Genomic DNA, 26,900 nt, shown 5'->3' with positions numbered 1-26,900 from the left:
CATCCCTCATGGAAATCAAACAATTCTCCCGAAACTGCGATCTGAATGCCGCGGTTTCCCTGAAACTGTGTTCTGGGCTTTCCTCCTCTGCTTGGCACTGACCCAGCACCTGCAGCAGCAAAGCTTTCCCAGGAAGCTATTGTTATTTGTGCATCTGATCATTTACAGCAGAGCACGCTGACAGCAAAATTTAGAAAGGAAAAGAAAAAAGAAGCGGAGGGTGAAAAGGACAAGACGGAGGCTTCCAGCATCCCGGTGGGAACTTAAAAGCAGAAACACCTCTCTTTTGGCCCTCAGCACAGGTTAGGACTCTACAGAAGAACCATCCTCAGGCAGAGTTGCAGCCTGTATGGAAGGTGGGTGTCAGACACGGAGATTCAGAATGAGGATGTGCACCTCTGCTACTCCCCTGGGGATACTGTCTAGAGTGTATTCTCTGATCTTCCCCAGAGCATCCCTCCAACTGCCACCAAGGAGCTGCACTAAGTTGCTGAATCCACACAGCACACAATGGAAGGGCTCTGTTTTTCAGGACCAAACATTCCAAATGAATTCATTTCCTTCTGGGAAAAAGCACTGCCTTGTTCAGAGCACGAAGTTCCCAGGGCTCGGCTTACCTGGCAGCATTTTGGATACACCTGTTGGGATCATTAGCCCTGCCAAGAGAAGGGAAGTAGTATGCTTTGTTCTATTTTTACTCCCAGTTGACTCTCTTCCCACTGTGTTGGTTTCCCTTACAGAATCTAACCCAAACAGAAGAGAAAGTTACAGGGCTCCACGCTGCTTGGCAGGGAGCAAAATAGATGCACATAAATATACAGCAGACCCTTTAACAACACGGTTTGAACTGTGTGGGCCCCCTTATATGTGGATTTTTTTTCAGTAGTCATACTACAGTACTACACAACCTGTGGATGATGGAATCCACAGATGTGGAATCTTAGATGCGGAGGAATTGTGAATAGAAAGGAACTGCAGATCTGGATGACTAACTATAAATTACATGTGGATTTTCCACTGTGCCAAGAATTGGCTCCCCTAACCCCTGGATTGTTCAAGAGTCAACTGTATACATGGAATATAAGGGTAAACTAGGAAATTAAGTACAGTGTAAAATAGAAAAAAAGAAAAGGACAAAAATGAGTTAAAAGGATGAGATAATGTGAAAAGGCAGCTAGAACAAGCAAGTTGGGCCCCAACTTTAGCTCTGAGTTTACTGGCGGCAAAGGTAAAAAGGTAATAGAGAAGAATCATCTACGTCTTATTAGCTCCAAAAGGAATGAACAGGATGGACTTTATAGAAGGAATACTAAAAAACACGAGGAACATTATTTTTGTCATTTTGAAAAAGCCTCAGAAGCATTTTTACTGATGTTTCTTCTGTTGGCTTTCTGAGCAAGGTGGTACCTTACCCACTCGCTGCCTGTCCACAGCCCAGGCTGTGCCCAGACATTGCCCTCGGCTCTGTAAGCGGATCAAGAGATTCCTCCAGACTCTTCCTCCTACCTTTGCTCTGAACCTACTTCTTCTCCTCTAATTTCTCTGGTCTCCATCGACCATGTCATTCCAGATTTCTCCAGCTCCATCCAACTCTTTCGCACTCAGGACCCATTAACCTGTCCATGGGGCTTGTTTTAGGGATTCCTGCCACCAGCAAACTCTCATTCCTTGCCTTGGTTTTATATTCTATAAATCCTGCCCACCACACTCCATGCCCTGCCCAAGTCCTAGCTCTCTTGGCCCGAGTTCAGGCCCAGAATGGGGTGCTGCATGATTAAAGAAAAGGATATCAGCCTTCAATAACGATGAGTTAAATCTTAACTCAATAAAAGAATCTCAGCAGGCAGCTGAGAACATATGGTCCAGGTATATTGATATTTGATTATTTAACTTCATAAGGATAAAGTAAAAAGGACTGAGGTAATGAATAGCTACCATATCCCTTGATCTGCTTCTCTTGGGTGTCAGATGTCCCTAGGAAGGCTTTGGTTAAGTGCTGGAGGGCAGGCATTTCACAGTGGCCTCCTCCAGCAAGAGGTAGAAATGAAGATATTCTGAGATTAAAACTAAAGAGATACATCTCTGCTGTGGGTCCAAGTGAGAGCTGCCACTCAGAAGGGACAGTTGAGAAGCACGCCTTGTATTGTCCCCCCATTGGAGCACCATTCTACCTTGACATCCTGGTAAGATCAAGAATTCCTGTGGGTAGAGCCAATGCTTTCATCAGAAAAGGAACTGTGAATCCATTCAAGTTCTTGCTCAAGGACTTGGCTGAGACCCCAGAATTCTCCTCCATCGAGCATGAAAGAGATGATTGAAAATGAAAAATATTTTAGTTCTGTTGTTACCGGCCAACCACCTGGATCATAAAAGAACCTCATTTTGGCTCTTGTGCAATGTCTGGTTTGGGGTAAGACCACACACTGCTGGTCTGTAAATATGAGTTAGTAGCAAAGTAAACTTCGAGGTGATGGAGCAATTGTGTCACTGGATGAAATTGTTCGATATGGTCCACTTTGATACCGGAGAGCATTTGCCAAAAGCAAAAGAATGGGCTGACACTTAGATGCCCTATCAGGTCATAATTAGATCGTAGGTTCAGTAGCTTCTTGACTGCTATTCCTCTTACTAGGTAATAAAACCACGCAGTCAGCAAACAGGATGCTGTCTTCCTATTTCCTATAGCTGGAGGACATGCATTCAATGTATTTTAAAATTTGCATTTGATCTATCAGAAGAGTTTTTTTTTTAATTCTGATTTAGCAGTAGGATTAGGATGCCAGCTGGAGGGCCTGAGGATCTACTCCAAGATTCATTTTTTGTATCGTGATGTCTCCTTTTTATGATATTCAAGACTGGGAAGAGAGAATACATAGATATTTGGGGTGGGATGGTGCTCATTTTATTGTAGAAGTTGAAAACTGGCATCTTGTGGGCCAAATGTAGCCTGTAAACATGCTTTCTTTGGCATGCAGTGTTTTTCTTTAAGCTTGGATTTGTTGCCAGCATATAAAAATTGAGATATTTCATCTCTTTCTCACACACATATATATATTTTTTCTTACTTATAAGAAAATTGCACAAAGATTTTCCTTTGAAAAATCAGAAGATCCAGGAACACCAGCCCCAGTTTCCCCACGGCAAAGCTGAGCAGTAGGGGGTCATTTGCTAAGATACGAGATCTCCAGTTTGCAAGGTACAGCTTTCCTTCTTGACCTCCATGTATTTGACCTGCTTGACTCCTGTGGTCATCTGAGTTATAATGCCTGTGTAGGGCCCTATTTTATAGGATGACAAGCATGAATAGAGGCAGCCCAGGATTAAGATGAAGGGTGAGGTCCTAAGGGTACCACAGGAGATAGATATTAACTCTTGAAAACAGCCAATTTCTGATGGGTGAGTCTCTGAAGGAGCAAGAAGAGTCTTGCCCTGCACAGGCCCTATTCTAAGACACGTGATACATGTTTCTCTCATGCCACCTTAAGGTCATTTGACTGAAGGAAAAAGGAAGTCACAGAGTCCCGAAGAGACTTTTGTTTGCTGTTGGGCTCTTCAGAGGGAACCTCAGAACACACGTCCAGGGATTGTGCTAGAAATAAGGACTATTAAGATGATTAAGAATGGACTCTGTGGCTTCCCTGGTGGCACAGTGGCTACGAATCCGCCTGCCAATGCAGGGGACACGGGTTCGAGCCCTGGTCTGGGAAGATCCCACATGCCACGGAGCAACTAAGCCCGTGCGCCACAACTACCGAGCCTGCGCTCTAGAGCAAGTGAGCCACAACTACTGAGCCCGCATGCCACAACTACTGAAGCCCGCATGCCACAACTACTGAAGCCCACGTGCCTAGAGCCCGTGCTCTGCAAAAAGAGAAGCCACCGCAATGAGAAACCCACGCACCACGACGAAGAGTAGCCCCTGCTCACCGCAATTAGAGAAAGCCCGTGTGCAGCAATGAAGACCCAATGCAGCCAAAAATAAATAAATAAAATAAATAAACATTAAAAAAAAAAAAGAATGGACTCTGGCCAAGCCAAATGCTGCAGGATATCGGTATTCACCACGCCCCGCCCCCCTGCCCCCAGGTGCTGGAATGGGATGGTGTGTGGCCTGGGGACCCGGGCTCCTGCTCCCTGGGAGAGGCCCTCAGGAGGACGGCAGAGCTGCCATCCGGGGGCCCTGGTGTGAGCATAGCATTCTATGCTGCTGATTTCGAATCAACGAGTACCCTTTGTGTGTTTCCAGAGGATTTTTTTCTTTTTTTAGTAGCTCCTCTCCCTAAATGCTCTGATGCTTGAAAACCTAAAGCTGGGACCCAGCAGGATGGGGGGGTTCCCTTTCCTCATTCTTCCCTTAGGTTGACATTTTAACGAGAAGGATTGTAAAACCCGGCACCCGCATTGCTGCTTACATGGACGGACCTGGCTGTGCAACACGGCAGTGCAAGGCAAGGAGGAGAAGAGCTTTCTCGGGGCACTGGGCTCTGAGCTCGTCCCTACCCAGACACACCTGATTCTGCTTGGAAAATGAAATAGCCGAATTCCCCAACATCAGCCTGGAATCGCGGGAGGGACTCACAACACGTCTGCCTTTAAAGCTTCCCTTTCACTAGTCCGAATTTGATGTTCCTAAAAGGAAGATGAAAGGGGGGTGGGGAGGGGAATTATGCATGTGCTGACTGGGTGGATTTGTCCCAGGTAGAAACCCTTTGATTGATAGGATCTACATAAAGGGCTATATTCCCATTACTAAAGGCCGTTACCATCCTTCAGCCCAACTGGCAGATAAGACCAAGATTTTCTTCTGTAAGAAACACCACGAAAACCCAATGAGACAGAACCTGATGTCAAAGACGTGATTTCTTCCAGTTTGATCCAAATCCATTCGCTATTACAGAATAGGTCTAAACCCCAACATTCAGGGTTCAAATCAGGACCTGCTCATTTCAGGCATTTGGCTCAGCCCTAAATTATACTTTCTAAATCTATTCTGGGACTCGGCTGGGTTATGAAGCTCTGACACATGATAGCAGCAACCCATTTTTAAAATATTTTCAGAAGTGAAACAGAACAAAACAAAGCAAAAGAAAAGAGGTTTTCTTCAGAGAGATCTCAGGAAAGCTAAGGCTGAGTGGTGGGGTACTGGCTTTTGACGCAGGTGATCAACGTAAGATGTTGAAATCCGTCTTTCATCTTCTCTCTTGCCTTTTTTTTTTCGGCTGGACTAGCTCTAAGGGACTGATTGCAGTTTTATTTTTCTGACACAGTGGTTTAAGTGGAGGGGGGCTGTTTAAAACAGGAGCACTGAGTTTCTAGGATGCTGTAGGGAAGAAGATTTGCTACTGGCCTTGGTTGCCATAACTTTCACCCATTATTCCTTATCCTGGTCTCTACTTGCTCGTTCCAGGACTGACCTCAGGTTGAGTAAGAATTGTCCTGAGAGTTTCTTCCTTTTCCTGTCTCCATTATTTCCCCCTCCCTATGCTGTGCTCTTTTCTCTACCTCACTGGTGCCTTTTTTTTTTCTTTTCTGGAAAGCTATACTTCCGGTACCATTCTCAAACTTTAGTCCACGTTATAACCCTCAGAGGTTCAGATTCAGTATGTCTGGGGAGAGACCATGCATCTATGGGTTTAGAGAACACACGGGTGATTCTTTTTTTTTTTTAACGTCTGTATTGGAGTATAATTGCTTTACAGCGGTGTGTTAGTTTCTGCTTTATGACAAAGTGATCCCGGGTGATTCTGATGCACGCAGCTTGCACACAAGCTCTTTCATAACACAGCAATCAGATGATTTCCTAGTCCTTATTGCACTTGATTATCAGCAGCATTGGACAGTCCAACATTCCCTTCTGAGAAATTCTCTTCAATTCTCTTTGCACCTCACTGGATGCACTTATTTGTCTTTCTTTGCTGGTTCCTCCTCCTGGAAGTGATCTCTAAACTTGGGTCCAGTCCTGTGATATTTCTCTGTGCCACCATCCAGGTAACATCACCTAGTCTTGTGGCTATTTACACTATCCTCCAAGGGTATACCAGAAAATGTTCAACCATTGACTCCCCAGAAGAAAAAGCCCCGATTTGTAATGTTTGCCAGTTTCCCCGGTGTAAATTCTCCCATCACTGCCCATTTCAACCTGCCCACATGTGGTCACTGCATGTGGCGTTAGGAAGAGATGTACACAGTCAGCACAGAGCCTGGGATAAGTCAGCTCTATCATCCCCCTGATTACTGTCCACATTTATATCTCCAGTCCAGACTCTCGCCTAAACACCAAACGTGTTTTTAACATCCTCCGTTTGCGTTTTTAACTATCATCTCAAGTTTAACACATCCAAGTAGAACCCCTCGTCTCCCCGCCCCTGCTGTCGTCACCCCAAGCTGGTCCTGCAGCGTTCCCCATCTCAGCGAGGACTCCACCCTCCAGCTGCTCGGGGGGGGATTCCTCTTCTTGGTTCCTCTTTCTCTAGCACCCAATCCATCAGCCAATCCTGTCAATTCTACACTGTAGACAAATCCAGGATCCATTCATTTCTCACCACCTCCAGAGTTAGCATTTCTCATCAGGATTCTTACACTCATGACCTAATGAGTCACCTGCTTCCGTGCCTGGTTCCCTATCAGCCTAGTAGCTGCAGGGACTCCTTTAAAACATGTCAGCTGAGGTCACCCTTCTTTCCCCAAACCACTCATCTCCTTTTGTCCTGCTCAGCGTAAAACCCCGAAGTCCTTATCCTGGCCTGAGCAGCCCTCTGTCACACGGGCTCCTAACACTTTCCTGTCTGCTGCTCCTGACCGCTTACCCCCCGCCCTCCCCCCTTTACTCCTCAAATCCATCAAGTGTGCTCTTGCATCACACCTGTGTACGTGAAGTGTCCTCTGCCCGGCGTGTTCTCTCCCCTGATGGCTGCATGTCCTGCTCCCTTACTTCTTCATGCCTCTCCTCCAATTCCACTTTAACAGAGAGCCACATGGTAGAAAATGCAGCACACCCTTCTCTCCTCCCTCCTTATCCTGCTGTGTATTTCCTTAGGGGCCTTATCACCAATTACAGTCATCCCTGGGTATCTGTGGGGGATTAGTTTCAAGACCCCTCGCAGAGACCCAGATCCGTGGATGCTCAAGTCTCCTCTATAAAATGGCATAGTACATAGTACTTCAGCCTTCTGTATCTGCAGGTTCCACATCAGCGTAAAAGGGAGGCCCACCGCAAGATGAAAGCAGAGATTTTGTTACAGCCCCTGGGCCTACAACACTGCCTGGCATGTAGTAGGTGTTAAATAAAAATCTGTAGAATTAAACAATAGAGTGCTGGGTCCTAGATATTAGATTCCCTGGGGTATTTATATTCTGAGACTGACTTTTTTTTAATTGAAGTTGAACCATGTTTTCCAGAAATGATTAATATACTTTTAAAAGCCTCATTGGTTTTCCTGATTAATGTTCCAATAGAGAGACGGGAAGAACCATTTGGAAGCAACCTATCCATTGGAAATGTGACCTTGGCATGTTTGAGAAAACTCAGCAGGCAGCGGAGGAAAAAGATCAGGGGCGTGTTTATGGACTATCTTGAAATATACACACGGATTCTGATTGGGAGGGAAAACGGCCGCCCACATACTCAGAAGGGTTAATTGTGTAGTAAGGTTTCAAGAAGTTTTTCTTTTTTTTTTCCCACCCTTTTTTAGATTCTTCTCTCATACAGGTCATTACAGAGTATTGACTAGAACAAGAAGTTTTTCATGAGCAAGTTCTCTACCAAGAAGACCTAGCATCCTAAATTGAGTCACTTTGTTAGAACTGATAATGACACAAATATTTATCGGCATAAGAAATGCAGGCACTTTGCAGCCCTATTCTTTGAGTGACAATTCTGTTTGAGTTTATGACCATAAAAACATTCTTTTCATTCATCTATTCACATTCATTCAATAAATGTATAATCACGCTATATATGTGCCAGGCATGGCTCTAGGCTCCGGGACTTAGTAGAAAAACTGATCAAGTCCTTTGAAGCAGTTAGTAATTGAGTGACCAGGAAGGGAAGAGAAAAAAGAATGAAAAATCCACAGATGTGATTCATCCACTCCCAGATTAGAAAACATAGATCCATGGCAGAGTTTCTTCTATATTGCTTCCTACGCATAAGATGCTATTGTTCTCAGAGGCGCATTGATAAATCAGTACAAATAAAAGGGGATTGTTTTCAACTATGTGTTCAAAGAAACTCTTATATCACACAGGTGGATAGCATTCACTCTGCTAGAGCAATTTATAAGAGATCTGCTTTCAAAATACCTACAGAGAGTGTCCTGCGAATACAGGATTGATTTTATGAACATGGCTGCAAGATGGTGGGTTGAAATACACCCGGAAGGGACTTTGTCCCTGCTCCGGTGGAGAAGAACTTTGCTGGAGTAGCTGGATTGGGTGTTTCTGATCTCAAATTATCTAAAAGGAAGTCCTGTATGGTACTAGCCACTATGACTTCAGAAGGCTGTGTTCAATTATCCAGAAAGTGACCTCAAAGTGTTGGACACTTCATAGGATGTCCCAGGTATACGAACACACTTTCAAAAGATGAAGTTTTTTTTTTCCTATTGAGAATGACACTCTTGACTGAAAATCCAACACAACTGACTCATTTATTTCCTTTTTATGTGAAGACACCAGAAAGCACAGGAACTAGCTAATTTCTTTAAGCTAGGATCTTGCCCAGACAATCCATCTTGGCAATGATCTCCTCCTGGGGCAGTGGTTGTCAATGTGGCCACACAGTAGAATCACGTGGGCACTTAACTACGGATGATGCCTGGGTCCCTTCTCCAGAGATGCTGATATTCACTGCTTTGGGGTACAGCTTGGGTGTTGGGATTTTTAAAGCTTCTCAGGTGCTTCCAGAGGGAAGCCAAGGTTGAGAAGCACTGCTGTAGGATGAGTGATGGCATCTGACCCAAGACATTAAACAGAGTCCTAAGAAGGATTCAGGACCTGGGGATGAGTAGTCTAAAGAGGGAAACCATCACCTGGTTTCATGCTGAGCTTGAGAGCTGTAGCTCGGGGCAGGATGGTGAGGTTCCTGGGAGTCTTGACCATTCGAAGAGAGATTTCCAGCCCTGCTTTCCCCACCAGCCTGAGGAATGAGAACCCTGGAGTGGTACCCAGTAGAGGGACAGCCTTTCCATTATGCCATCTCATTCTGGCCAAGATGAGAAGTCATTGGTTTAACTTGACATGAGCTCACATTTATTTTATGAGAAATAAAATAAATGTTGGTGCACCAATCTGGGGGTCACTTAAAATCACACGGGACTAACCAACGTGGGGAACACGGCCTTCAATGCAGCCCGTGAACCCGAGAATTGGAGTCCCTGATATAGTGCATGTTCTTTCTCCTCCAGAGAGGTGTGTATTTATAGAAAGAACAGAACCTATGCAGGATGAGGGGGCTGGATAATAATATGTGTGAATAAATACACTGATCTGTCTGAACCGTTTCTGGGCTGTCTGCTTTCCATGGTAATAAATATCCACTAAAAGCCGTCTGCTGTATGTGTTTTTGGTAAAGTCTCACACTTCCCTGCATGAATACATTCAGAATTTAAGCACCACACACTCCGTGACAGAGACTCTGTTGTATTCTGAATTCCTAAGTTATGCAGCTTAGCAGCTGTGATAATGTAACGGTTTGCAAAATAATAGGCCACACGTCAACCTGGAATAACACGTCAAATAATGAATAATGTGGGTGCAAAAAGGTTTAATTTACACTGTGTTAAAAATATTGCTCCAGAAATACCACACCAATTCAGTCTTTCCAGGACAAAAAAAAAACAACAAACCAAAACAAAACAAAAAACCCTTTTACTTAGATATTTAAATAACTGTGGTAAAAGAGAATGCTTTCTTATTTATTTTTTTCAAGAAAAGTGTCCAATTCCTATTACTCTGTGAAGATACATAGAATGAGTCTGATTCGTTGTTCACATACACACATTGTTCCCCTTCAAGATACGTCTCAGATTTCAGAATAAATAGGAGAAAAGCATCTGTCTCCTAAGTTTGTATTAGCATATAAGTGTGGACACATTTTCCACCAGCAAAAATGGGGCTGGTGGTCATTTAACATAAGATGTGAGGCTGTTCCTGTTTACGTTTTCATTCTGATCCTCTTCCCAGATTTTCTCCCTGAGGGAAGTTTCTAGCAACTTTCAGATTTCATTCATTCTCTCATCTAATGAATGTTTCGCCCTCCTGCTAGGAACCAGGGCCCGAAATGTGTTCCCTGTCCTCAAGGAGCTTGTCATCATGGGTGTGGAGGAAACAGGCAGCAGGGAGATTCAATGCAGTGTCATCTGTGTTATTGTAAGGGAGATACAGAGAGCTTTGAGAGCCTGAAGGAAGGAAGAGCTGTTATTCATACTTGGGGAGGGGGTGGGTACCTGGAAAGCCTTCCGACAGAATGTTATCTTTAGGCTGAAGTGTGTGAATAGGAAGTTAAGGAGGCGGAGGGAGGATGCAGTGTGTGTCAAGCCTACAAAAGCACGTGCAAAGGCCCTGTGGCAAGGGAGAGCATGGTAGTTTGGAGGAACTGCAGACGTGTTCAGTATGGTTGGAGTGTACATTACCCAGGGTAAGGGATGGGGAGAGACCAGGCTGGAGAGGGTAGCAGCGTCCCGATTACGGAGGGCCTTATAATTATGTTTAGACATTCGCACTTATCTTGAGGCAGGGATTTTAAGTAGACAAGTGGAAGATGACGGAGGCCTGAACCAAGAGGAGGGGAGGGGAGGAGGAGTTAGATGTGAGAGAGGTTCTGGAGCTGGAACTGGCAGCACTTGGTGACTGATTAGATGGCGGACCCCAGGGAAAGGGAGGAGGCAGGGAAGATGCCTGGGTTCTCATTTGGGTGTTTAGATGGCTGGTGGTGTTGAAGGAATCGGAGCAGGACTGTGGGTGAGAGGATGAATTCCACTTTGAACATGTTGAATGTGAGGGATTGAGAGCCTCAAGAGAAAAGAGACGTCCACTCCGCCCTGGGTCATCCAGGCCCAGGATACGTGGGTCTGGATGACAGAGAGGATAAATCAGTGGGGAGATGGGCATCCTTAATAAACACACACACTAAAACAATGTGTGCTGGGCCACATACAGCTTGGCCCGCTTATTCCTAGGTTTTGGACCTATAACGGTCATCTCCAATGTGGAACAATTTCCTCATATTGTAGGGTCATAGAAACTTAATACAACATTCACCCCGTCTCCACAGCAAACTCCCCCCTAAAAGGTCCACATTTGCTCTCTCCTTAACTCATTTATATGTTATGTCCTTACATTCTTAGAATTTTCCATGAAGTTCATTTTTACCTTCCCAGCTCAAGAAGGAAAAGACCCTACTGAAGTACCTGGGCTTGAGTAAGATTACTTACTTGGCACTGGCAATGAATCTGAAACACTCTATTTTTTATGTCTTACATAAAATTGGGAGTTCAAGGGAAGTTATCACCAGGAAATACTTCTGTCTTGGCTTTACTGGGTGAATATCCCTTAAAGGACATCTTTGGGTGACAGTAAGTGTGACTAAGAATGTACGTAAAAGGCTACTGGTTATTAAAAATACAAGCCAAGTGTTCCTCTACTCAAAGTCAAACTTCAAAAATATGCCTATCAAATGGAAATTGGTGCAGCCACTATGGAAAACAGTATGGAGGTTCCTCAAAAAATTAAAAATTGAACTACCATATGATCCAGCAATTCCACTCCTGGGCATTTATCTGGACAAAACTATAATTTGAAAATATACATGCACCCCTATGTTCATAGCACTATTTACAATAGTCAAGACATGGAAACAACTTAAATGCCCATTGACAGATGAATGGGTAAAGATGTGGTACATAGGTACAATGGAATACTACTCAGCCATAAAAAAGAATGAAATAATGCCATTTGCAGGAACATGGATGGACCTAGAGATTATCATACTAAGTGAAGTAAGTCAGAAAGAGAAAGACAAATACCATATAATATCACTTATACGTGGAATCTAAAATATGACACAAATGAACCTATCTACGAAACAGATACACAGACATAGAGGACAGACTTGTGGTTGCCAAGGGGTGGGGTGGGAGAGGGATGGATTGGGAGTTTGGGATTAGCAGACGCAAACTCTTATATAGAAAATGGATAAACAACAAGGTCCTACTGTATAGCACAGGAAACTATATTCAATACCCTGTGATAAACCATAATGGAAAAGAATATGGAAAAAGATATATATTTTTTATATAAAAAGTTATATATATAAAAATATATAACTGAGTCACTTTGCTGTACAGTAGAAATTAACACAACACTGTAAATCAACTATACGGCAATAAAATAAATTTTAAAAATATGCCCATCATTAATGATTACCTTCTTTCTGCACGCCATGTATCATGGTAGGGCCTTACATCACCTCTAATCCTTAATAACAGTCCTCAAGGATAGATAGTGCAGATGAATAAACCAGGCTGAGAAAGACCGAGTCACTGCCAAAGTCACACAATTAGTAGGTAGTGAGGCTCTTGTTTCTTGGGACAGTGTGGCTGCAAGCCCCACCCTTTCCACCCCACTTGGCTGCTTCCTGTTGCACCTGAATCACCTTCATTACTTATCTTGGAGCTGGATTAGAGCCCTATTGTATTGACTTATAACAGTTTCATTTATATAAACCTCAGATCTCCTATCTCCAAACATGGCATCTTAGATTTCTTTTTCTGCCCTGCCTAGTATGGTGATGGGTTGGTTGATGGTTGTCTGTGAAAACATATGAACAAGAACCAGGCTTCGTCTCCCAGCCTGAGTATTTTGTAATCAGGATTTGACGGCTGTCTAAGTAGCAGAGTTAGAAAGGTGCATTTCTGTTTTGTCAACTCATCTTCCAGGCAGTTGGAAAACAGAAGCCATTTTTTAATCCTGGACACGTAAGGGCCCATGACTGCCATTTTTTAATCCTGGACACGTAAGGGCGCTAGGTCATGAGTTCTTCTCTTTGGTTGTCAGCATCTCTGCCTTTGGTAAGTTTCCTTTCCTGTGAAGTATTAGTGACAGGTTGGCTATAACCCATTTCTCAGGGCCAGGCTGCAATGTCGAAGCTCCCTCAAGGAGCAAAGGTGATGAAACACTGTCTCAATGGCAGGGATGTAAGATACCAGGTCCCTAGACTGAGGTCCTGCTCTGTCCTTGACTGTATGTCCCCGGACAGAAGATTAAACCTCCACATGCCTTGGTTTCCCTGTTCATACAGGATAAGGGTAATAATCCCCATTCTCTGTGCCTCATTAGCAGCTCACGATCGTAAAGGGAGGTAACAGATAAGAAAGTGCATTGGGGCAAAGGTGTTATAGAAATGCGAGGTCTTACCATCATTAAATATCATGAGACCATAGAAATCACTCGGATGTCTGGCACACTCTAGGCTGCAGATGTAACCGAGAAAGCTGTTGCTGCTTTTAATTCAGGGAGTCCCAAGAAAAGAATGCTGTTTGTCAGTGTCTGCCCTGAAGGCAGATGCCATTTCTCACCTTTCCTGCCCCCCCTTTTATATAAATAGATGACTCTGATTGTGAAAGTTGTCATAAAACCAGCGATGGCATAAAATATCCAATTGAAATCGACATGACATCGTACGTTCCAATTAGTCTCACTCTTCCCCATGGTGGAGGGTGAGAGGGTAGCCTTGTAGGAACGCAAGGGGGCTCTTCTTGTGAGTGATGGTGTCTCAGCCCCACCACTTCACAGCTGGCAATGAAGATTAACAGGACATCTGATGCTCCAGTGATGGACATGCTTCTCTTAAGGGCCTAGAAGTTTTCAGATCAGACTCCTAAGACACTGGTGTGTGCCCAAGGACAGGACATAGGTCTGTATCTTGAATGTCGGTATACACCAGCACATACAACAATAGACAGGTTTTGTATCTGACACTGTGTTCATATATTGTCAGTTTTTCTTAAACGAATAACAGAAATGGTACGTGAATACATCTGGATTTATGAAACATACGTGATTTATTAAACGTCCATCTGGAGATTCTAATGGTTAAATAGGTTACTCTGGATTATTTGTGCAAATGTGCAGGATAATTCTCTCCTTAGTTTTGTCATATGGTACAACTCCAGTACGGGCAACTCACATTTCCAAGAGAGCTTTTGTGAACAGAACATATTATGTAAACTTAGTTACCATACAGGAAAAAAAATTTCACCGGAACCTAAAATCACATTCAAGATAAGCTACATTTGTAAATATAACGAACAATTTGCAAATTTTGCTCTAACAGTTGGTCCTATACTGTAAAACTCGTGGTATAAAAGGGAGCACGCATTAGGCCCCGAATACATTTAAGTTGATGACCCTGATATGGAGCCCAAGAAATATGTCTCAAAAGAAAGACCTACACACAGCCAGAATAGGAAGAGAAGTTTTTTCCATTACTACTCAAATGGCAGAATAAAATGTAACTCATCAAAAGTCAGGAAATCAACCCCACCTGGAAATCTCGATAGCCCCTCGTAGTTTTAAAGCTTGACTCATGTTTTCCTTAAATTTAAAAATCACCGAGTAGTCAGTATACAAACCAGAAAAAGTCACTTGAATTAAATGCTGTTCCCCTTTATAAGACGCGGCAGGTCGCTTATCTATCACGACAGCGGTTTGTGATCCTCTTTGCCTTATTGATTTTAGATTACACCTTCACCTAAAATGTCTAAGTAGACATCCACAGCCCGCAGAGGGATCTGCCATTATGCAAACAGGGGCTTTGGGGGTTTCTGAGACACGCAAACCATTCCACCCCTGCGTGGGTACAGGCGCTGTCCCCACGTGAATGAGCCCAACGTCCTGAGGACGACCAGATTTGCATTAACTACCATCATCCCCCAAACTACATTAGTCACTCCAGACAAGGACAAATCCCTGTTATTGTTTTACAGCATCTTCTCTGTCAGGTGCTACCGTAAAGTAAGCATGTTTTCAGAAAATTAACAGAGAGCCACAATCCATAATGGTAAAAAACCCCAAATGATAGCAAGGTATTTGAAACAGTACAACCACAACTAAACAACAGAGGGGATTTTAATCAACCAGGTGCATCATTTAAACCCTCAAAGCATCACAGCTCCTTGTCACCATCACCTCCTTCGAAGACACTGTCACCCAGCAGAGGAAAGGAAATTTGCAGCCCTGCTGCACCAATGAATCTGTTTCACTAAACAGAGAGGAAAACAGGTTTTGCAGCCCGAAGCTCTTCTCAACGGCACTCTCATCGTCCATGCTCTTTCCAGAGGGCAGTCTCTACCCCAATCTTTTATGTTTCATCTCTAACAGTCCCAACCCCCATGCACAGCCGACCAACATTTGTTTCAAATTTCTCATCATTATCTACAAAGAAAAAAAATTACATATGCCATAGTATTCCCCAGTCGCAGGAATTTGAATTTTTCAGGAAAACATGACTACCAGAAGGGATGCTATATACAACGAAAAGAAACCTCTCCCTTTCTCTGGAGCAATTGCTCGGGTGAAGAACAAACAGCCCGCCACGTCGCTTACCCTCTCCACGCTGCGTCTTCTCAGAGATCCATAAGGAATTTTCAGTAAAAGTCTCTGGGATCTATTCGGAGCCACTGCAGCCTGAACCACCATGGTGTAGAGCCGTGTGTGTGTGTGTGTGTGTGTGTGTGTGTGTGCGCGCGTGTGCGTGTGCGTGTGTGTGTGTGTGTGTGTGTGTTTTCTCAGCCAAGGGAGAGACGGAGGCGTCCTCAAAACTGGGAAACTCCTGGAGGTTTCCCAAATATCAAATAACTGAAAGAGTTTTTTTCTTCCGACCTATGAGCCAAGATGTGGTGTGTCAGGAGGTGGGGGGATGGGGAAGAAGAAAAAGAGGCCAAGTTCTGCAACTTCAGCTTGTCTCCCGCAGCTCAGCCCAGCCCCCTCCTGTCTGCCCCCGCCTGTAACTCAGTCAGTCCCTCGGTGAGTCTGCATGTCCTAGGGGTGGGCAAATGACGCTTCTGGGGAGAGTGATCCAGAAATGTCAACTTTGCTTCTCGTGGCTGCAGACGGTAACCAGGTCAGTTGTCTAATCGAAGCCCTATCAGACGTAGTATTCATCCCATCACGTGACTCCAAAGCCCCTTGGCCATACAGTAGGTCACATGCTCACCTTAAAAAGACTATTTGGAATATCACCATCTGGTGTGGAGATTAATGTGCAATCCTGCATTCTGATTTCACTCTCTTCTGGACACAGGAAAAATATTTGAAGGGCAGTGACATAACACAGTGGGGACTTGGTGGGGAAACGCTCTTCACAGTCATAAATTATAAGTATGACCCTGAGCATCAGACAGGCATATTTTTTCCTTCCTGCTTTCCAACGGATAGAAAATAAATGTAGGCATACAGTTAATTATATATGTGAATGGCGTCGACAAAGAGGAAGTGTGAGGGAAGAAAGGAGAAAATGTTTGTATCCCATGGTTCAGATGAATCAAATCAAATATACCAGACAGACTCGCATTTGGCATCTCCTCATTTAAATGTTTGTGTTACAGAGCATTGATTTTTATGTGTGCCAATAAACATGAAGAAATTATGTTTGATTTTACAAGGCTCTGAAAAGGACTGTCTATGCTCAGATTTACCCATCACATTTGTCTATTCTTCTCTAATCAGATGGTATAATTCCACATCGGACAAGCTTCTCAGACTGCTGGTACACATGCTCTAAAAATTTAAGTGTCCTGTAATATTTTGTTTCTGATATATCGCTCATTTGTGCAACTGCCTCCATCTCTACTCCTTCCTAAATCTGCTTATTTCTATAGCAGAGAAAATTACTCAAAAGAATAAACAAGTAAGGGGCTTCCAGAGTTGGAGGTATTTTAGTTTCTTTCTTTTTAACGTGTTTCTGCCTCCGCTGCTTCGCTCTGTTCTGGGGTTTTATGAAAGGGATGCCATTTCCTTTGTAAAAAAATCCCATGCTTTTGGGTGTTTGCCTAATATCACTCTTATGCTTTGGGAACCAGCTTTTATTTATTCTCTACAGACCCGTTTATTGAAAACGACGGAAAAGAAAGTTCTGTTTATTCTAAGAGTCTGATGGGAAGTGGGCGTTGGGGGGGGGGCAGAGGGAAAAAAGTGGAATTCTACGCTGCTCGAAAATGAATCAGGAAAAAGACTCTTAGAAGCGGGGTGCTCCTTGCGGTGGGGTGGGAGGGATGGAGACGTGGGTCTGGGCACCCAACTCAGACACACATTAAGAGGCAGTTAAAGAAAGCATCAAGTTGATGTGGGAAATTCCAAATATACAACAACCGGGCTTTGTTCGTAATGGGTTCCATATGTGCCGTTGAGAGTTGTGAAAGGGTGAGAGGGAAGCGGGGAGACAGGGGAAGATGGAAATTTCTCCAGCATGACCTGCAGAGAGTCTTTGGCGAGGTGGCTTAGGCTTACAGACCCTTCTTCCTCTTTCTCACTTCCTTTCTGCACTGCCCCGTGGAAATACGTCTGGAATGCTACCCAATAGCTTGGCTAGATCGATAGACTCTCTTTCCTTTATAAAACCCTGTTCGATTCCGTAACGGTTTTGAACAAAGGATAGGCACATTTTCTAAACCCTTATCTGTCCAAAGCTCTGGGATTCTGTTTGCAAGTGCAGTTCGAGAGGGGGCCATGGGTCAGATCAACTGAGAAGTCACCGTCTCTTTCCTGACCCAGGCCAGGGCAAAGCCCCTGGGAGCTGGATTTATTTATATTTGACTAAATGCAACTTCCTGTTTCCCAGGGGTATTAATGAGTGTTTCGCTGAAGAGCTCAAGGCTTCGTGGCATAGTTCAGATCAGAAGGGACACTTTGATGAACTAAGTGCAAATAAAACAAAAACATATGCCTTTGATTAAAGTTAAAATACATATAGAAGAGAATGTTAATGGAAACAAAAATAACCGTTGGCCAGACTCCCGCACATTTGAGCCCCACTCATTCTACCCCCATTCCCTACCCTGGGGGTGTGGAGAGCAGGGTCATTTCTCATGTCAGCACTGGCGCCTCCTCCCAGCTAATAGAGAGCCCTCCCCAGCCCCCATAGAGTAGGTGGACACCTCCCCAGAGAGGTGTGAAGGCTCTCAAAGTCCAGCTTGTGCAAAACGATCTTTCTGACGGTCTTGCTGTGGGTGTTTGAGATTTACGCATTTTAAATTGATTACTGAGTCTAAACTATTTATTTCCAGGAGACCGTTGTTACACTGTTACAATACAAATATGTTTCTTGGGAGGGGATATGCACTCATACCTTAGCGGATATGACCACTTTAGGAGAGGCGAGGGTAACTTAGGCTTACTGAGTACCCAGCAGTTGCCAGGCAACATGCTGGAAGGTCACCAAGGGTTAACTCCATGGTGGAATTAAGTTCCATTATCCATGTTTTACAAGTGATGAAACTGGGGCCCAGAGAGGGTTAATAAGTTGACCACGGTAGCACAGTTAAAACTGTCAGAGCTAAGATGAAAACCAAAGTCAATCTGGGTGACTTCAGGGCCTGACTTGGTCCCTTATACTCTCACCTGCCACTGAGGACTTTATCAGATTACAGCACTTTGGAAATGTAGAAAGGAGATGTATCCATGGGGCCCATCAGGGAAATGGAAAGACCACTGTCTTTGAAAAAGAGAGAATTTCAATCCAGGAAATGGCGATATATTGAGCAGTGCTAGAGTCTCTGGAACCGCTGCTTTGACGTCCCTTGGAGCTAAGCCTTTGGAACGGAGTGCAGCCAGCCCTCCCCATCCGTGGGTTCCGCATCCATAGATTCAACCAACCATGGATATAGGTTTTGATCCGTTGTTGGGTGAACCTGCAGATGTGGAACCTGCAGATACGGAGGGCCAACTATCAGGGACTTGAGCATCCACAGGTGTTGGCATCCGCAGGGGTCCTGGAACCAATCCCCTGCGGATAGCAGCGAGGGACTGTATTACTTAGAGAGAGCATGTTTTTACCAGGGTGGCGGATGACAGGGTTCCCTGTGCGTCAAGGGAATAGCCCAGTGGGCACGGGACAGGCGGGGAGGATGCTGCCAGGTCGGGGTATCAGTGAAGGCTGCTGGGAGGTGGCGTGGGGGAGACGCACCTCTGTTCTAGAGTCCCTGAAGCTGCTGCTTCTGATGCCTCTGGCAGGCCAGCACCCACTCAAGGCTGGTGGAGCTTTTTCTTTTAAGATTTTTTTTTAAAATGTGGACCACTTTTAAAGTTTTTATTGAATTTGTTACAATAATGCTTCCGTTTTATGTTTCGGTTTTTTGGCCACAAGACACGCGGCATCTTAGCTCCCCAACCGGGGATCGAACCCACACCCCCTGCATTGGAAGGCGAAGTCTTTAACCACTGGACCGCCAGGGAAGTCCCTGGTGAAGCTTTGTATTTGTTCGTTTTGAATATTTCCTTCCAGTCTCCGTGAAAGTGTTCACATTCAAACCCTGGAATGAAAATGCATAGGAATTGATGGAGCCATACTTCAGGAAAATCAATGGTCTTGGCACACCAAAGCAAGATGTATCCAACCAAATGGTCAGGGATAGCAGGAGGGGAAAGAGGGGGCTGGGGAAGATGGCCTGTCAGGGGGAAAGCCTTTGCTGACGCCAGTGCTGGTGGGAAGCAGGAGAGGGAAGGTTCCACGGGGTGATGTGTGCACGGGTGTGAGCGCTGACCCCCACGTCGGACGGCTGACCGTGCTGGCGCCTGCTAGGCAGCCCTGGGGAAGGCGGGTGACCTCCTGGGAGGACAGTGGCAACAGAAATGGGGACTGGTCCTCGCACCCTCCTGCCCAGAGTGAGCCTGACGTACCAGAACCGAGGGCTCATTCCAGCTGCTGGCCCAGGGCCTGCAGCGACCACCGGGGAGGCTAATCTTTTCGGCCCTTGGCAGGTCCACGTGGATGCCTGACTCACCGCAGACTGTAACTCACCAGCACTAGTCAGCTCACTGGCCCTGCTTGATTTTGTTCATTCGGCAGAACGTGAGAAGGGGTCATAGGACACAGAGGTGTCGGCTGGGGGAGGGGACTGAGGGCACGCTGTAGGGGAGGGGGAGGGGTGCCATAATGAAGCTCCAGGGTCAGAGGGCAGCCTGAGGTCCCTGTGAGCCTGTGGTCAGGGTCAAAGGGCAGCGAGCTGAGACGTGTTGGGGGGTGAGCTGAATCTCCCTTGGGGAAAGAAGGACAGTATCAATCTGAAGAATGTCATCTCTGGCCTTTCTGTTCATTTTCATTCTTTCTCTGGTGAAAGGTGGAAATGGCTTATATTAGGGAAATGAAGACAACAGAAAGCGGACAGATGAGATGCTTCTCCTAACGTCCATCTCAAGCCACAATTTGTCAGTTAAGCAGGACGTGAAAGGGCTCTTTCTCGGTTTTATTGGCGGTTTCAAGGCAGCAGGGGCCAGCTTCGCCTACACCTACTCCAGGGCTTGCGAGGGAGGGTCTGAAGCCCTCAGGTGACCTTGCCCTGCAGGCTGTCCGGGCAGGGGGAAGAGGCAGAAGGGGGAGCCACAGGCCCAGGGAGAGGGGCTGTGAGGTGCCCGCGGGGAGGGTCACAGGGAAAGGGACCAAGTGCAGCAGCCGCTGGCAGCAAAGGGAGGGGAGGTAAGTCCCATCCCATCCCATCGCCTTGGTTCATCCTAGGTGCTCAGTGTGTTGTGTGAAGGGCGGCTGACAGAGGCTGGGGGCGAAGATTTTACATGACCAACTGGGAGAGAGTAGAATGTTGTGATCTATAGTCAAAAATATACATTTGGTCTTAGTCCCCTTTCCTGGCACAGAGCTCTTAAAACCCTTGGAATTTCCTAACAGGTGCCTTTTGTTATGTTCACGGGTGACTTTTAGAAAGTCCCTAGGACACCTAAGGATGTGGCTTGGTTCAGAGGAACCAAGTCTGTGATTGGAGGGCTGGAGCTTTCAGTCCTACCCCCCTGACCCCCGGGGAGGGGGGAGGGGCTGGAGGTTGCATCAGTCTCCAGTGGCCGATGATGTAATCAATCATGCCTATGTAAGGAGGCCTCCCTAAAGATCCCAACAGTCTGGGGTTTGGAGAGCTTCGGGGTTGGAGATTTGGGGGAGACTGGTGCACTCACACCTTGCTCTATGCTTCTCTTCCATCTGGCTGTTCCTGAGTTATATCCATTAATAATCAACTGGTAATTTAGTAACTAAAATGTTTCTGAGTCCTGGGAGTTACTCTAGCAAAGGAATCAAACCCCCAAAGGGGGTCTGATTTCTAGCCATCTGGTCAGAAGCTCAGGTGATAGCCTGGACTTGCAACTGGCGTCTGAAGTGGGGCAGGGCAGCCTTGTAGGACTGAGCCCTCAACCTGTGGGATCCAGTGCCGTCTTCGGGTAGACAGTGTCAGAACTGAGCTGAACTGTAAGACAGCGGCTGGCGCTGGAGAATCGTCGGTGTGGGGACCACTCGCCCCCGACACACTGGTACTGGGTTCGAGGATATTAAGAGGTATCACGTGTGCCTGGGAACCGCAGTGAGAAATCCCCAGCAGTGAGAAAGGGGTCGGGACAGGGTCTTCAAAGAACCCACAGGAACCCTGCAAGGACAAGACTGGGTTTAAATACCTGCCAGTCCCAGAGAGAGACTTTCCTGCCCTGACCTCTCCTACCTTCCCCACACCCGGCATCACCCCACACCAGCCCTGAGCTGGGGGACGGAGGCGCTGGAGCCTTGAATGACATTTGGAGTTTTTAACGACTGTCACGTAAAACGGATGAGAGAGTAAACAGGCAGAGATTGACCCAAACACACACGTGAAGACAACACATTCCTAACCAATTTGGAAAATTCCTCCAGCAGGAGGGAGGGAAGCTCTGTCTTTCTTCAACATTCCAGCACCATTTCCATTAGCTCCTAACTCGGCTAACCTGCGTGATTCATGTCACGTCTTATTAGAGTACGCTGTGACTGAGGCTGTGCAAACAGAAATACTGCTGACAGCCATCATTTTCTGTTTGAAAATGGCTGGAATTCAGGCCAAACACGAAACCCAACATCCCTAAGCAGAGAATGTGGAGCGACTCCGGTGTCACCAGACCTCACGCGCCCGGGGCCTGCGGGGCTGCTGACGGGTCCCCGTGCAGGACAGTTTAGGTTTCTCGTGGTTGGAGCTACGGTTTGCACTGATGCTATGCATGGCTGGCATTACCCATCTTTGGACAGACTTTCCCTCCTGCTACGGCATTTGGAAGAAACAGTGGGTAGAATTGTAGGGAGCTTGGGTAGGCAGATGAATTTTTCCTTCCCTATTTCTCTCTCTCTTTCTGTCTCAAGCTCCCTTTGCCTAGTTGGGCTCTGTCCTGGGCTTCATTGAACAGTTCCCCTCCATGACCAGCCTGGCAAAGAAAATAAATGAAGCTTCATCTGAATCCTTCAGTTTGACTCCCAATTATCCTTGCTGGGAAAAGGTTTGGTGCATGAGGATAAGTTTACTATTCGCTTCTGAGTTGACACTGCCTGTGATCTTCTTGTATTCCATACCAAGCTCCACACTGGCCTTGCCCTTGTCTAAACCAATGTTGTCATTTCTTTTCATTGCTTGGGCTGCACATCCTTCATTCAACAACTATTTGACTGAGTGTCTAATAACATAATGGCAACCCCCTTACCCAGCACATTCTATTACAGGCACTCTTCTGAAGGTTTTTAAAAGTACAGTCGTTCGTTTAATTCTCACAATACCTTATCAAATAGATAATCTTGTTCTCCCTGGATGAAGAAACCGAGGCAGGGAGCCTTGAAGTCACCTGTCCGAGGTCCCCTGTAAGCAGCCTCACAGTACATGAACTGTTACACTCTCCTAGATGGCTACTGTGTATCAGGTGCTGGGCCAAGAATTGAGGACACAAGAGAACTTTTGCTTATTGGAAGACTTTTTTGTTCCTGAAGCTCAGCTCCCCTTTGTGATGGGGAAGTGAAAGGACACTGGCCTTATACCTGAGTTGGCACCTGCAAGGTTACTGCACACCTACCTACCCCACAGGAAGAAATGAAATCATGTTTGTGAAAGTTCTTTGTAAATCATACACACACACACACACACACACACACACACACACAGTTTTCCTGTTAACTCTGTCACCACAACAGCCCTCCTGGACCTCACCATCTACCTCTCCCCCTCTTCATACATAGCCTGCTATGATGGCCATGTTTCATCCGTCTGAATTCCCTAAAGGTCATGCAGCAAGCCCCTTTTTTTGGGGGGGAGGGGTAAAGAAGCTTCTTCTCGGACCTTTGAAAACTCCCTCTTGAGGATGTTTCATTTGAGCAGAGAATTTAGCCCAGAATAAGACCCTCTATCCCCATCAACTCAAAAACACACATCCCATCACAAAGGAAACCAGATCTCACCCTCTTCCAGGATAGGGAAGAAGATGTAGCCTGTGCTGATGGAAACCTTGTGTACTAACCAGGCATCCAAGAATCTCCTTCAATCTTTATGGCAATGATCAAGCCAAAGAGAATGTCAAGTGGAAAATATTAATGGCCTGTGAGGAAGATCCGTCCACATTCTGTCTTAGCAACTCGTGCTCCATGGACATCCAGTAACAGGTCCATCAGCATGGTGGCAGGATTATTCAACTATCCACCCATGGAAAGAGTGGGCAGGCAGAGCTCCTGATGGCAAGCAGCTGATGGACCTTATTCCTCCTTAGGAAGCTTCTTCACATGTGACCCGGGTATGATTTGCCCCCATCAGAGCTTCACTTGCCCTTCCCAGCATGAGGCTAAGTCAGGCAATCAATGGCTGCAGCTGGGATGATGGCTCTTCTGCATGGTGGTAATGGCTTATTGCATGTGCCATTAGGAGTGATGTCGTGGCCAGGTCCTGAGGAATCAATAAGATTGCTGGGATGCCTGTGTGATTAAGCAGTAAATAGCCTGACCTGTGTGGGGCTGGCAGTGTAGATTGGCTTTCGAGGCCATTTGCAAAGCCCTTTTTCATATGCTATCAGTTGTGGATGGATTTTGATAACTAGCATTGATTTGCTATATTTATGAAGTGCTGTTTGCACTGGTTAAACTGTGTAATTGCACCTAGAATGGACAAGTAAATAATGTCCTTATCTGTGGTATTGACTACCCAGGATTAGCTTAATATATATATGTAGCATACTTCCAGTCAATGGATGTTGACTTTTGATTTTTTTTTTTTTTAGCTCTCAAATTTCAGTTAAGCATTGGGTGGTAAATGACCAACTCTTAAATCTGCTTCTAATTTCCATGCTTCCTTTTTCCGGGAGGAGGAATTTAACATGTAATTAATTTTCTTCAATAGGAGAATGGTTCATCTTGGTTTAACTGATCCCTCTGATGCTGCAAAAAAGGGAGGTTTCCATTTTGGCCAGCAGATTGCTTTCTTTCCTGTGCCCAGGAACATGTCATTTACAAGGGTAACTGCCCATTTGCCCAGGGGTCTCTGGAATGAGCGACATGGCCTGTATTTTCCCAAGGAGAGGAAAGAAAGCATTTGAATCTGCTAGGAAGATGGGTGTCCAGAAGTCTCATATTGTAGGAATATGCCTTACCTTAAGTGTGCCCTAGAGGGGTCCCATAAGTCAAAATGCCAAAGGGTTTCCCAATATCAGATCATGGCCAAAATGGGCAAAATACCTTCAATGGGCAAATCCTTAGATGTAAATGAGGATGGGTAAGGGATTCTGTTACTGTTTGCTTGGGGTACTCCATTCTATTTGAACTTTAAACCTCGGTAGCATGGATACAGATAATAAGACTATTGTGAAACTTGAATGAGACAGTGGAATCACATGTGTAACAACGAGGATGACAATGAGACCAGATTCTGACTTTCATACTATAGAAGAATATATTTTAGATCTTATTCTATTTGCAAGAGGGAATCATTAAAAGTTACTTTTTGAAAGGAAGTGATACTATCTTCCTGAATATTTTGAACTTGAGTGATAAAGGATGAAGTGTAGAATGGAGAGCCAAGGTGTATAGAGACAAGAAGAGCAGTTACAATGTCACTGAAATTGTCCAAACGAGTGATGATTAAGTCCAGAACTAGGATGGTGGTGAGAGGTTGAATACAAGATGTTGGCGAGTTATAAATGCTGGAAGGAAGAACAGTGTTCCTCTTTACTGAGGGACTAGAGGAAGGATGGTCCTATTTAGTTAAGATAAGTACACAGGAGAAGGGGGAGGTTTGGAGAGATGATAATGTGTAGCTCTGGATGGACAGAATTTCTGGTGCCTGAACATTTTGACCTGGTACTGAAGAGGGGAGTCAAGCCTGGACATGTAGGTCTGGATTTCAAGAGCAGACAAATAACCACTAGACAAGTTATTAGTCAAGCGTGAGGGTAGACATTCAAGAACACAAAAATTTACTTCTCAGGCACCTTTTCTTAGGAGCTTACTGGAAGACAATCTCCAGCAAAAGAAAGCTAAACCTACAAAGAGGGGAACATGAGTTCCAAGAAAAGGAGAACAGATCACAGGACTGGTGCAAAGGGAGTTCCCAGAGTATTGGAAAAAAGGAGCCTCAAGAAGACAGTGGTACAAGAGACTTACAGAGCTAGTCCAATTGGTGCAGGAGGATGGAGGGATCCAGGAAGGATGCCTCAAAAAAAGAAAGAAAAAAGGAATAGGTTGAGGGTCTAATGAGTTTGCCAAATTGAGAGGAGAGACACAGCTCTACTGAAGATCGTAGAGAAAAATGCTTGATGGGTACAATAGAATATTAAGTAAGCGAACAATGAAACAAGGCAACTGCTAATTCCTGGAAAAACATAAAGTTGGAAAATCCAGGATATACAATGATACTATACAACTGTCCTCAGCTGTAAACAATATCTTGGTAGTCACAATAAAACTGAATTTTGATTTAAACTGTGATACAGATATATTGAAAAGATAGTAGAGAAGAGATATGTGTGTGCCGGTAGGGATGTGGAGTACAATGGAAGTAAATTTTAAGCCTCATCTTTCAGGGTGGCAGCATAAAATACCAAAAATTGAGTAATTAAGATACCACAGTATAGGGGCTTCCCTGGTGGTGCGGTGGTTAAGAATCCGCCTGCCAATGCAGGGGACATGGGTTCGAGCCCTGGTCTGGGGAGATCCCACATGCCTCGGAACAACTAAGCCCGTGCGCCACAAGTACTGAGCCTGCACTCTAGAGCCTGCGTGCCACAACTACTGAGCCCGTGTGCCACAACTACTGAAGCCCGTGCGCCTAGAGCCCGCGCTCCGCAACAAGAGAAGCCACCACAATGAGAAGCCTGTGCGCAGAAACGAAGACCCAATGCAGCCAGAAATAAATAAATAAATAAAAAAAAAAAAAAAAAAAAAAAAGAAACCACAGTATAAACATGATGACTGAGAAATCTGAAGCAACAGTTGAAAGTCCATGAGTGCCCCTGGGGAGGGACTCAGAGATGGAAAGAAGGGAAATGGAGCCTGGTGTTTTTCTTTATAAGTTTTCTAGTACTCTTCAACTTTAACATGTTATGAAAATTGCCACATACACGTATGATTTTGATAAAAACGAGAAACTGTAAAGAGAAGGAACAATGTTCAAGGCGGTTTGAGCCAGATGAGGCCTGGGAGCAGTGGGTGGTGATTAGAAGGGCACCCATGGCCTTGAGAAGGTGTGCATGGAATGCAGATAGCAGACGCCGGGCTGTGGAAGGAGACCTGGGTCACCTGGCCTCTTTCTGAATGGACAGATCTGAGTCCAGATACTGGGTTACTTAATCCAACAAGTAAATGTTTCAGGAGACCTGCTTCATTTCGTCTGGTTTCTTTCCCTTCAGTGTATGTTACA

At 45.2% G+C, this 26,900-nt stretch overlaps 1 protein-coding gene across 2 annotated transcripts in view; it reads right to left on the bottom strand.

The window, feature by feature from the left end:
• The window catches only part of FRMD4A (FERM domain containing 4A), a 338,180-nt gene extending 322,484 nt beyond the window's left edge, over positions 1–15,696 (bottom strand). For both annotated transcript variants that reach the window (XM_061178281.1, XM_061178328.1), the window contains exon 1: positions 15,604–15,696. In XM_061178281.1, the coding sequence (XP_061034264.1) occupies positions 15,604–15,696 (93 nt within the window). The remainder of the gene's footprint in view (positions 1–15,603) is intronic.
• Between the last annotated feature and the right edge of the window lie 11,204 nt (positions 15,697–26,900).

The sequence above is a fragment of the Eubalaena glacialis genome, chromosome 2 (genome assembly GCF_028564815.1).
Source record: "Eubalaena glacialis isolate mEubGla1 chromosome 2, mEubGla1.1.hap2.+ XY, whole genome shotgun sequence".
In the NCBI taxonomy this organism is placed as follows: domain Eukaryota; kingdom Metazoa; phylum Chordata; class Mammalia; order Artiodactyla; family Balaenidae; genus Eubalaena; species Eubalaena glacialis.
This window is presented reverse-complemented; position numbering and strand designations above follow the sequence as displayed.